Genomic DNA, 13968 nt, shown 5'->3' with positions numbered 1-13968 from the left:
GGGTGCTATTGCCATGCCAGTACCCGTGGGTGCTATTGCCATGCCAGTACCTGTGGGTGCTATTGCCATGCCAGTACCCGTGGGTGCTATTGCCATGCCAGTACCTGTGGGTGCTATTGCCATGCCAGTACCCGTGGGTGCTATTGCCATGCCAGTACCTGTGGGTGCTATTGCCATGCCAGTACCCGTGGGTGCTATTGCCATGCCAGTACCTGTGTGTGCTATTGTCATGCCAGTACCTGTGGGTGCTATTGCCATGCCAGTACCCGTGGGTGCTATTGCCATGCCAGTACCTGTGGGTGCTATTGCCATGCCAGTACCCGTGGGTGCTATTGCCATGCCGGTACCTGTGGGTGCTATTGCCATGCCAGTAGGTGCGTGCATAGCTCTCTGTGTTGCGTGAAAGGTATTTGGTCAGAATCCAAGAACATACTGAGTAAACAGCCCAAATGGCATGTATCTGGCACCTTACCTGTCCCATAAAGATTCAGCCTTGGGAAGTGGAGACTTAGCTACACACAGTGTAGAGCAGGGGCACTGCTGATTGTGACTCCTGAGTGTGGCAGTGTCTCATATTCTGAGCAGCTTTACTGTATAGCTTGTGCCATATCTTCATTTATACCATTAACTCACTGCTATTGCTGGCATAGGCCAGGCTGGGGTGCCAGTATGTTTGTGCCAGTCTGTGTGTATATGGCACTGTCACTCTGGGTGCTCATGGCAGTCTGTGTGTGTCAGTCTGTGGTATGTGTGGTCTATCTGTCATCTATCTATCTATCTATCTATCATCTATCTATCTATCTATCTATCTATCTATCATCTATCTATCTATCTATCTATCTATCTATCATCTATCTATCTATCTATCTATCTATCTATCATCTATATCTATCATCTATCTATCTATCTATCTATCTATCTATCATCTATGCTACCGGTATATGTATGAATGTCTGTAGGTCAGTGTGTGTATGGGAGTTTGTTGGTCAGTGTGTGTATGGGAGTTTGTTGGTCAGTGTGTGTATGGGAGTTTGTTGGTCAGTGTGTGTATGGGAGTTTGTTGGTCAGTGTGTGTATGGGAGTTTGTTGGTCAGTGTGTGTATGGGAGTTTGTTGGTCAGTGTGTGTATGGGAGTTTGTTGGCCAGTGTGTGTATGGGAGTTTGTCGGTCAGTGTGTGTATGGGAGTTTGTCGGTCAGTGTGTGTATGGGAGTTTGTTGGTCAGTGTGTGTATGGGAGTTTGTTGGTCAGTGTGTGTATGGGAGTTTGTTGGTCAGTGTGTGTATGGGAGTTTGTCGGTCAGTGTGTGTATGGGAGTTTGTCGGTCAGTGTGTGTATGGGAGTTTGTCGGTCAGTGTGTGTATGGGAGTTTGTTGGTGAGTGTGTGTATGGGAGTTTGTTGGTCAGTGAGTGAGTGTGAGTGTGAATGAGTGTGAGTGCATGGGGCAGGGAACACAGCGATCCCAGGGAATGCAGGCAGGCAGAAGCTCTCAGTAGCAGTAGCAGGGGGCTGGCTGAGCTGGGCTGGTGCGCATGCGCGGTGGCTGCTAGAAATAAGGAGGCGGCTGCTGAGCAGATTCAGTAGGTTTCGGGCTGGTGGGACACACGGACACAGACGCAGAGCTGCACTTCTGCCACAATGACTTTGTGGGTCACCTGAGCACCTGGGAGAGATCAGCCCGATGCCAACCCCCCTGCTACTCCCTGGCACCTTCCTACCTACAGACACCTACTTGTGGGCTAATTGCACCCCTACAGTTGCTGGGGCACCGAGGGACCCTCTGCTCTCATAGGTAACTGCTACCGGGCCACTGGCAGCCCCTACAGCCCGCTACTTCTCTCTCTCTCTCTTGTACTGAAATGGTTTGGTACCAACTTCTCTCCTGGGTTTGATTGCACTTCCATGTGTATTTGTGCAAAACCGGCGCAAAGTCTGTCTTCCCTGCACCCCAATACATGTATCGTGTGAGTGCAGAACTTGTGTGATTTTTCAGCGCAGAGCAACGCTGGGGTTTGTTAGTCGGGCAATAATAGCGCAAAGTTTTAGTTTTACGCACAGCTGGGCTTGTAACTTGTGCAAATCTCGGAGTAAATGCGCCGCTACTTGTGTAGGGATAGTGAGCTTCACTGTTGAACTTGTGCAGAGTTTGGATGTGCAGTTGTGTATAGGGGCACATAGTGCAATAATCGCATTGGGAAATTGTGTGTTTTGGATGTATTTATGTTGTATGTACGACTAGTACAATTAGTGCATTTTAGTACAGAATTGTATTTCCCAGAATGCTCTGCTTAAAACTTTTCAGAGAAGTCTCATGTGTACTCAATGCTGTCAGATTTGCGACTTATTTAATATCCTAAAAGTTGCACCGATCTCTGCACTGTGCCGCAATACTGATTGTAGGATTAACTCATGCTGTGCCAGTGACTAGCACAGGGTTCTGTACCCCAGGATCTGGGGATGGGACCAGGGTCCAGCTTGGCCTTAGCCGCTGCTACAGAGTTACAAATATCGATACATTTACCAAAACAAATGCAAAAGGAGTCGTGCGATATTTCTAAATTCATTAGAACTGATTTGTGCGTTTTGTCGCAGTTAATAATAATAAAAAAAAATACATTATTGGAGCCAGTAGGGTGCTGGGCAGTTTTAGGAACGGCTTTTGAGGTGATAAGTTTGATAGGAGGTTGGATTCATTTTCTGGGTATACTGTTTGCTTTTGGTGGTACTTGTGCGATTTTGTCGCTCCCAATCAAAGTCCATTTTAAAGTGTGGTCGGTGAAATGGATTGTGTCTGGGAGCCCCAAAGACAGGTGCATGGGGATGGGGGTGGGGGCAAAAGAAATATTTTAGGGAAAAAACGCAGGATATTGCGCTTTTTGGGGAAAGTAAATATGATTTATGAGAATTATATGAGAATATCCAGGTGTTTGAATATATTTCTTGCCAGATGCGCCACAAAGCAACTGATCAATTAAATCCCAAGTAATCAGGGCTTAGAAACTACTCCTGATATGTTTCTATATTTACCGTGCCAACGTTTCTATCCACTCTCATGGGGGCACATTCATCAAGGGAATAAAAAAAACCCCACCATAAACAAATACAAATTAAAAGAAATAAAAGCATCTATTATGTCAGCCATTGTATCTACTGAGAAGCTGTTTTTTATACCGAATATGTAGCAGCTCCAGAGAGAACGAATTGGTGCAGGGAACAGTCTCAGGGATGTAACTGTGCAAATATTCCCTGAAACCTGGTTAAGAAGGATTATTTCATCTAATATTTTGTATCCAGTGTGAGATTTTAATAGATAATAACGACTTCAATAATTATATTTTTTAATCAATACATAATATTTAAGTAAGAATAGAAATAACTGATAGGGCGCATTTGTAATTAGCGAATGACACAGCAGAACCAGTAATTCGCCCATTATCCAGCAATAGTAATTAACTCATTACTCAGCAGAACTAGTAATTAGCCTATTACCCAGCAGACCCAGTGATTAGCCTATGACCCAGCAGAACCAGTGATCCCCTATGGAGCAGAGTCCAGTTGATAGTAGAATGGTACATTCCATGCCAGTGACTAATCTGCACATTGTGGTTGGCTGAATCATTTCTGCACCTACTGGATCACTCACTTCCAAGCTTTATATTTCTAAAAGGAAGATATGAATATAAACAAGCGGCGTGTTGTGAGGCTGCAGGGCTGAGGCAGGAAAGGGAAAAAGATAAATTACCCAAACGATTTGTAACAGGCAAAGTATGAGCAATTGCCCCAAAGAGCTGACAGTATATTATAGTTGTTTTAGGCATGAAAAAGGCATAAGGAGAACGATCTGCAATTTTAAGCGATATTATTTACTTTTGGGGTTGTGGTATATATGTTTATATACTTTTTTCTATTTTTTAAACAAATTCTACTTTAAATACATATTATAAAAAAAAAAGTTAAAAACTGAGTATATTTTGTAGAAGGCGCAGTGGAAACAGAAATGCATCAACTTCTAGAACTTATATGTGATAAGACTGTGAGCTCTTCCAACCAGTAAAATCCAGCAAATCGTTTAACATTTGCTGAATACTGTATATAGAATATATGAAAAACTTTCCTTCGTATTTATACATTGACTGGATAGAGATACATTGATAGATAGATAGATAGATAGATAGATAGATAGATAGATGAACAAAATATAGACAAGAAGATATTATTGATGATGAATAAACAGATAAAATATAATACACAGAGACAGTAAGTACAAATGATGGACAGGTCTTTATAGATGATGGAAAGACAAGTATATGAGCTGGGTAGAGATTGATATAGATAGGTGATATATAGATAAATAGATAGATAGATAGATGATAGATAGATATATAGATAGATATATAGATAGATAGATGATATATAGATAAATAGATAGATAGATAGATAGATGATAGATAGATAGATAGATAGATAGATAGATGATATATAGATAGATAAATAAATAGATAGACAGATAGACAGATAGATAGATAGATGATATATAGATAGATAGATAGATAGATAGATAGAAGACAGTGGGTATATTGATGATGAATAGACAGATAACAATACATAATACACAGAGAAAGTACAAATGATGGACAGGTATTTATAGATGACAGAAAGACAAATATATGAGATGGGCAGAGATTGATGTAGATGATGATAGATAGATAGATAGATAGATAGATATAGATAGACATATATGTATATAAACAAAATATGGACAAGAAGACTGGGTATATTGATGAATAAACAGATAACAATACATAATACACAGATACAGTAAGTACAAATGATGGACAGATATTTATAGATGAGGGAAATCCAAGTATATGAGATGGGCAGAGATTGATTTAGATAGAAAGATAGATGAGAGATAGATAGATAGATGAGAGAGAGATAGATAGATAGATAGATAGAGAGAGAGAGATAGGAAGAAAAAGTTATAGACAGAGTATAGAAAGGTGCAGGAGGTGGGTAGATGATAGAAATAAATATACAGGACAGATGACAGGATTTTCCCTACAAAACAGAAATCATAGGAGCATCAATTGCCCCTCTATAGTTCCAGGAGACCCCCCTACATCAGAAAGAAGCATTTAGCACATACCGAAGCTGGAACCCCCCCCATGCCCCAGCCATCTCTCCCACAGTAGAAATCTGATAGGACCAGGAACAGATCCGCTAATAAATTGTATCGTTTATTGTTGATCGCATGTGTTGAAATATTGCGCTGATCATAAACAGAAATCAGTCGCAAAACAGAGACAATAACCGCACATAAAGGTGTGTTTGGCTAACAGTGAGTATAACAGATTACTCTCAATGTTCAGCCTGACCGATTCGGCTGTAGGATACAATATATCGATATCGATACGACTTATCTCCCGAGTGGCCCAAGGTCTCAGCCCCCGGAGCTGATGGAAGGGAAAGGACAGATGGAGGCTTTCAAGTTTATGATCCTATTTTCCAGGGTAAATTTATCTTGGCAGAGAGAGGCCTCTCCTTTTTTTTCAGACACAAGTGGTCTGTTCTCAATTACTCAGCAAGCAAAGTCTTCTGTTTAGAAATTGGGCTTTTTATTGGTGTGGGGTGTAGATAACTCACCCAGGGTCTTTTTGAAGGGAGATACAGATCTGTTTATAGATTGCGCTGCTGAAGGCTGGGGTGACCCAGGGCAGGGCAAGGAGAGGAGGGATTGGCTCAGGTTGGATCCCCCTGCAGATATATGAGTCAGGCTGACAAGGGTTAATCCATGTCCCAATGAAAAAAGGAAGGGAGGACTGATCTCTAAAGGGGATATAAACCCAAAAATAACATTTTATGTCATTCTACGCAACTCTCCAATCCAATATACATTACTTAAATAAATGTAAATGCACTATCAATTTCATTGCAATTCAAAGCAGTACTCTATTGTCTGCACTGATAGTTGTGACTTTTGAATCAATGTAGCAGAAGCCAGCTGATCCGGAGGAGGTCTGACTTCAACTATGTGTTTGAAAAGGGTAGATAGGGACAGCAACTCGATTTACAATTATATTTACCAAACCACTGAAATGGTTTGAGCAACGTCTAGTGGAGTTTTCTATCATAGTTACATAGTAACATACGGTTGAAAAAAGACCAGAGTCCATCAAGTTCAACCCTTCCAAGTAAACCCAGCACATACAACCCACACCTACCAATCTATACACTCACATACATAAACTATATATACATCATATATATATATATATATATCATTAAGCAAAAATGTATGTTTGGCTTTGTATCCCCTTTAACCCCCCCTCACACGTGTGCTGCTCTGGTGGGGAAGAAATTTGTGAGCAGCAGCAGCTCAGAAAACCTGGAGGCAGCTTGAAGTTTTCAAGAGGAATTATGTGTAAGATGTTTCCCCATCTGGCACTGGGTGAAAACAAAATGCTGTAAAATGGTTACATAATTGCAAAGGTTTCTATGGGGGTTTAACCCCTTGCAGGCAGGTTTGGAGTAGCAGGAAAAATCAGCAGTGTTTCTGCAGAATGTAATGGAATAGGGTGAGGGAGAAGTGGGGGCTTGGGGGGGGCTTGGGGGGGGGGGCTTAGGGGGCCACTAACAACCTGCTGCCTTCCAGTTGCTGCTTCTGTACAGCTGGGGGACTGTAGGCTGAGGTTGGTATAAGTGCATATATATGTGTGTGTGTATATATATATAGATAGATAGATACAGTATATATATATTATATATATATATATATATATATATATATATATATATATATAGATGATAGATATATATATATATAAATAGATGATATATATATATATATATATATATAGATTATATATATATATATATATATATATATATATATATATATATATATATATATATATATATATATATATATATATATATATATATATATATATATATATATATATATATATATTATAGATAGATAGATATGCCCCAAAACGTTAACATTTTTTTTACCTTCCTTTTTTGTTTTAACTATTTGTATGACTATCTCTGCCCCCAAAACCTTAACATTGTAACAACCCCCTTTGCCGAAATGGTTTGAAATCTGTTTGCATAGAGAGCACCTGGGGGTACTTTAATATCTCTAAAAAAAACCGCTATAGCCACCTTTATTTTGTAACTGCCATTTAATGATAGTTACATTTTATATAAATGTATTCATTTGTTTTAACAGTAAAAACAGCAGATTCCAGTTACGAATGCAGCATTATTTTTTATACGATTTACGGATAATAATTGCGTATAGATTTATTCGTCTGTAGGTTTATTTCGGCTCAGATACACAGGTGAAATCTGTCAGTCTGACTATCTCTACCTCCTAATTATTATATATATATATATATATATATTTATCCTTAATTTTGTTTCTATTTAATCCTGTCATTCATTGGAACACAGAGCTGATTTTGCCGAACATAATTGGATTGGATGTTGTAGTATCAGAGTATCATGAAATAATTGCAATTTCGTTAGAAGCAGCTCTGGGCTATAGAGCTCTGGGCTATAACAGCTCTGACCAAATAAACTACATTCCTTCCTATGTATGAATTTTATAAATTAATTGTATTCATTTGAACATTGTTTTTTCATATAAATTCATTTTATTTGGTAATGGCATTATCGCTCGAATCCGACCTCCCCGGGCATACGAATTTAATACAATGCAGGGAACATATAGTTGTCTTTTAATTATTATAAATGTTTTCCAAAAATACAATGAAACAATATAAAAACACAAATGAGGTTACGGATTCAAGTAAATGAAAACAATGTATTTTGTCTTTCAGACTTATTCGGAGTTAGAATCGCATTCCCTGCCGGTTGGGCCGTTCCTGCTGGGGATTTTAGTCGCTAAAGAACGTTCGTTCGGTGAGTATTCGCAATATTCGCACTCATGCTATTACCGTATTGTACAGTGTAACGCTGAGATGGAGGGGTTTATGCTGAGATGGAGGGGTTTATGCTGAGATAGAGGGGTTTATGCTGAGATGGAGGGGTTTATGCTGAGATGGGGGGGTTTATGCTGAGATGGAGGGGTTTATGCTGAGATGGAGGGGTTTATGCTGAGATGGGGGGGTTTATGCTGAGATGGGGGGGTTTATGCTGAGATAGGGGGGTTTATGCTGAGATAGGGGGGTTTATGCCGAGGTGGGGGTTACAGTGTAGCCCAGCCAGACCCATTGCTACAATACAACTGTACCGGCGGTTCAGAATGTGTATTACCATCGGGAATGGAATTAATCTGTGATTGGCAGACATGAAAACGTTTGGTTTGGAGACAGATGAGAGCATAGATTTGTAAGTGTGCGATAAAATCGATTATATAATTGAAATAACAATGTTTTATCTCCATTGGTCTAGGTGTGGCCCCCCAGTGTAACCCCCCTAAGAAAGTGGCAAAGATGGGGAGCAAGACCCTTCCAGCCCCAGTGCCAATCCACCCATCTCTGCAGCTGACTAATTACTCCTTCCTACAAGCCTTCAATGGACTCCCAGTGCCAGCTGAGCATATGCCCAACCTATATGGCTTCAGTGCCCTACATGCGGTGCACCTTCACCAGTGGACATTGGGATACCCCACCCTTCACCTGCCCAGATCTTCCTTCTCCAAAGTGCCAGGAGTTTCCAGCTTGGTGGACTCTCGCTTCCAGATCCCAACGTTCCCCCTCTTTCCCCACATGATCCACCCCAAACAGGAGTCCCCAAACTTGTCCAATAAAACCAAACCCAGGTTTGACTTTGCCAACTTGGCATTGGCGGCAACCCAAGAGGATCACTGTAAGCTGGGCCAGATGGACGACCAAGGCTCTCCCCCTACAATAGGGGGTCTCCTTGATGTCACCAAGCTCACCCCTGAGAAGAAGCCAACCAGGGGCAGGCTGCCCTCTAAAACCAAGAAAGAGTTTGTCTGCAAATTCTGCGGGAGGCATTTCACCAAGTCGTACAACCTCCTGATCCATGAGAGGACACACACGGACGAGAGGCCATACACCTGCGATATCTGTCACAAGGCATTCAGAAGGCAAGACCACCTGAGAGACCACAGGTAAGGATGGAATCAGTATCTGCATAGCACAAACCAATGGGGGGGGGGGTCTTTGCAATTGGCCTTTACCTTCCTATTCTGCCATTTAAACAACTGTCTCATTCATAGGGCACCAGAATTGTTTCTAATTTCCCTTTAGCCCCTTATCTTTTCATGCAATGCTTTCCTATCTGCTTTTCATTGTTACTCAGGATAATGTATATATGTATATTATTACTCATGTGGCAAATGTAAATAAAGATAAATACAGAGTACAGTTATATTATAGACTGAGGGCTGTGAGGAATGAATAAGGCAGTTTATTAAGTGTCAGGGGGCTGCTGTATGGGTTGTGTTGTACAGCAGCCTGAGTCCGATCATCCTACTCATACTTTTAGCTATAACGTATAATGCATGCCTGGAAGAAAGGAGAATGAGCCAATGAGAGACTTGGATACTTGGGCAATGAGTCTAGATGATCCAGCCACCCAATAATATAATAACAGAAACTTGTAGACTTTGTGCAGTACAGATTTTGATGTGTCTCATTATACTTACTAATTGCTGGTATTCATCTCTTACTCTGCACTTACCATGTACCATGAAATGTTTGTCTGTGTATGTTAACCCTGTAAAGTACTGTGTGAAATGATGGCGCTATATAAATAATAATAGTAATAATATCAGCAAATGCTAAAGACTGTTGGTATAGGAACTGTGTAATGGGCACCCTGGCACTGATCCAGAATCCCTAGTATCTGCTCCTTCATAAGCATCCGTAAGGGTTAAGACACACGGAGCTACTAGTAGCAGCTACTTGTCATGGCTACAGAAATAGACAATGCTGATCATTTACTGATAATTGTCTCTACATGTGTTTTAGCAGAGGCAATTCTCAGTGCTGTCTATGGCAGGGGATTTTTTGGCTTTTAGTAGCCGTGACAATTAGCTGCTACTAAGTAGCTCCATGTGTCTTCACCCTAATAGTAATAACAATATGTATAGAGCAGGGGCATCTCGGCCCCTAGTGCTGCCCTGAGGGGGGGCATATATTGCTGGTACAGAGAGGGCTATAGCTCTGCAGCCACACTGGTTAGTAAAGGGGCACTAAAAACAGAAAACTGGAAAAATAAATATTAGGCATTATTTGTTATTACTTTACTTATTTATTACTTTGGCCGGACCTTGGCAATATTTCTTGATGTTAATCACAGTGTTTGATAATGAAACCAATAACATCTGTTTGTTGGTAAAAAGCAATTAGACCAGTATAGGGGGAGACAGTGCCCCCTTCAAATTTCTACTTCTAGTGCCAATTTTTAACGCCATGGGGCCGAGTTCAAGTTTGGGTGCACACGCGGCACAATGTATAATCTCTTTAACAACCCCCCTGGCAGAAACATCTTCCCAGCCCATGGGTGTGAGTATATTATCTGACGGTCCATAGCACAAAAGGTCAGGTGGGGTTCCTTTAGGCCGCATATAATCAGGGTCACCCAAACAGCCCCCACAGGCCCAATAACTAGTGACTGTCTCTGGCATCTTACAGCAGCCCCTCTGGCATTTCCCTGAATCCACAGATTGCCAGTCCGGGCCTGGAGTTGTCCAGCTTGTTGCCTTCCAGCTGCAGTTGAACTACAATCCACTGATCTCACAGACCAGTGAACCCTTGCCTAAGTCCTGTATGCAGGCCATTTGCTTTATTCATTTTCTAACAAATGTGTTTATTTTCCCAGGTATATCCATTCTAAGGAAAAACCTTTCAAATGCCAGGAGTGCGGCAAGGGCTTCTGCCAGTCACGGACATTAGCAGTACACAAAACGTTGCACACACAAGTGAAAGAACTGAAGCCTTCCAAAATCAAATGCTGAACTGACCCAAAGGAAAGGGATCTTTCTATTTAAGCAGCAGACTCTCCGATTATGCACAGAAAGAAGTGGCACCAACCTGGCACGGGGCTGGCGGATAAAACTTGTTTTTTTTTCTCTTTGCTATGAGGAACATTGTAAGGACGAGGAGAACAAAGCTTTGGTGGCGTTTGGGATAAACTTTGTGCCAAAAGGTGGTGCTCTCATACTATGGAGGAATCTTCAGCTCAAGGCAGCTTCCAGATTATTATGCGGCTCTGGGGCAGTCTCTGGTACACACCCCGGCACTTGGGGAGAATAAACCATATAAATTCCTTGTACATGATTGTGTTCTGTTCAGAGCTGTCTGTAGTGGGTGTCCATGCAAGGGCAGGCCCCCTGGGATGGCTGATCAGAAGTTGTAGGTGGGAAGAATACAGGAAAGCTTATAAACACTCTATATACAGCATAGACTATTTGACTGTGCAGTCAGAACCGACAGTAGCTGTGCCAATAATAGCCTTGGATAAAGTGCATGTATCTGTGGGACAGCAGGTATAGCAGTGCCAATAATAGCCTTGGATAAAGTGCATGTATCTGTGGGACAGCAGGTATAGCGGTGCCAATAATAGCCTTGGATAAAGTGCATGTATCTGTGGGACAGCAGGTACAGCAGTGCCAATTATAGCCTTGGATAAAGTGCATGTATCTGTGGGACAGCAGGTATAGCAGTGCCAGTAATAGCCTTGGATAAAGTGCATGTATCTGTGGGACAGCAGGTATAGCAGTGCCAATTATAGCCTTGGATAAAGTGCATGTATCTGTGGGACAGCAGGTATAGCAGTGCCAATAATAGCCTTGGATAAAGTGCATGTATCTGTGGGACAGCAGGTATAGCAGTGCCAATAATAGCCTTGGATAAAGTGCATGTATCTGTGGGACAGCAGGTATAGCAGGGCAATAATAGCCTTGGGTAAAGTGCATGTATCTGTGGGACAGCAGGTATAGCAGTGCCAATAATAGCCTTGGATAAAGTGCATGTATCTGTGGGACAGCAGGTATAGCGGTGCCAATAATAGCCTTGGATAAAGTGCATGTATCTGTGGGACAGCAGGTATAGCAGGGCAATACAGAGACAGTGGGGCAATAACTCTTTACATCTGTGCTCTGCTTGGGCGTTACTATAGCAGATCCAGGGGGAAGAGGGGGCCCAGAGGGGCAAATTTTAGGAGGAGGGGGCAATAAATAATTTTGCCCTTTCTAGTTACATCACTGTGTTCTCCCAAACTCCATTCCAGTATAGGTACTGTCAGGCTCTGTCATTACTATTGCCTATTGATATGGGCCCTTGGCATTTGTCTGAGAGCAGAGTATTGGCTACCAAATGTGCCAGGGCATGGCTGAGTTTCCATACAGAATATTAAGCCGATAAGGCACAGCTCTGCAAGGCTTCCTTAATACAGGGTAAAACTTGCTAAACTCCCAAGGAATCACCCCATTCTAGGTGCCACATTAGCCCCATTGGGCAGCACAGCAGAAGGGAACCACACATGAGGTGTGCAAAAAGGGTGAAAATTTCATAAATTACTATTTTAAAAAAAATTATTTTTGTATACATAGGCATAATTAAGGGGTTAAACTGCCCTTTTTAGAATCTATTTCTGGGTATCAGGGGGGAACAAGACGCAGGTAGTTGGTACTATACAGGGCCCAGTGGCTGCGGTGCTCTCATCCGTCAGTAATTCATTTGCAAAGGTTTTGTAAATACCGACTTCCGTTCAGTTGAACGTTTTTATTCATTCTATCTATGCATTACTGGCATCTATGCAGCCCCTTAAACAATAAACCAAAGTCTTCCAGAAGCCCATGGATTCTGCTTCCTATGTTGCTTCTCACGAGGTGCAATGCACTAATTGCCTTGGGTGTAATGGGAATGGAACTCTGGGGTAAAAAAAACTGAATTTTGGCAAAATAACAAGGTAACGTGCCAGCAATCACTTTGCCTTCGGCAGCCTTTAATAAATGAACTGAGATATTAAACTCACCAATTAGGGACCACTGCACAGCAGCCAATGTACGATTGTCTTTCATTGCACACCTTGATTTAATCTGAAAGGGGATTGGCTGTACTACTTGTGGGCCCCTTGCAATGCAGGAAGGCTGAGGCAGGCATGAGTTAGGGGAGAGGGGCCCCTTGCAATGCAGGAAGGCTGACATCTAGGGTTGGAAAATCAGCTGTGGCTAAACTACAGCTCCCATCATGCCCTTGGACCTACAGTTTAACAATAGCTACCCATCATCATCTGCAAATATCTAACCATAAAATGTCCTTTATTCTCTTATCTGTCTCCTCCCCTAAGAAGCTGACTATGGTACCTCCTACTAGGAGCCAGATGTCCCCCAGAACGACCAAATGTCCCCTATTAGCACAGGTAACAGTTCAACCCATATTGAACCCAATTCCCATATTTCAGTTTACCCCCCCCCCCCCCCTTAGATTAAGATAAGAGGAGCTGTAGGAAGGGGCCCATTCCCCAACAGCTCATACCCATGTGTAAATGCTCCGGCTGATTATTTAGCTCAGTAACATGCATGCTGGTTTAAGTGGGGTTAATACGTGCAGTTCAACCCAACCGTTGAAATTATCCTATCTATTTTTTTAAAGCAGCTGACATTCCGAAAATTAAAAAATAAAAAAAATGTCTATATATATATATAAATATATTGTACAGATTTGTATAGTTGTTTGGCACTTTATGCTGATTGATGGTTAAAAACATTTATCACTGGATTGTAAAATAAAGGAAATATTGAATCGAGACTGGTTTGCTGTCGCTACTGGATTCCAATTGTGGGGCTACTAAGTGTAAAGAGGATTGGCGGGCAGCCGGGCAGTGTATAACGTCTAAATGTGGGGTGAATATTTTTTCATTTTGTTGTTGGGATATTGCCAGGACTATGCCAGGGTGACCCTAATGGCCATCAGCCTTGTTAGGAGTCAAGGGCAACCTGACCAAATATTTGATTTTTTCTTA

General features: G+C 41.7%; 1 protein-coding gene across 1 annotated transcript; it reads left to right on the top strand.

Moving 5' to 3' along the window:
- Window positions 1–1591: 1591 nt before the first annotated feature.
- On the top strand, window positions 1592–13752 carry osr1 (odd-skipped related transcription factor 1). The gene is given in 5 exon segments (NM_001008045.1): window positions 1592–1792; window positions 7848–7929; window positions 8422–9106; window positions 10822–11544; window positions 11713–13752. Coding segments are annotated over 2 exon segments (780 nt in total). The 5' UTR covers window positions 1592–1792; window positions 7848–7929; window positions 8422–8462; the 3' UTR covers window positions 10958–11544; window positions 11713–13752.
- The last annotated feature ends 216 nt before the right edge of the window (window positions 13753–13968 follow it).

Source organism: Xenopus tropicalis, chromosome 5 (genome assembly GCF_000004195.4).
Source record: "Xenopus tropicalis strain Nigerian chromosome 5, UCB_Xtro_10.0, whole genome shotgun sequence".
NCBI lineage: Eukaryota > Metazoa > Chordata > Amphibia > Anura > Pipidae > Xenopus > Xenopus tropicalis.
This window is presented reverse-complemented; position numbering and strand designations above follow the sequence as displayed.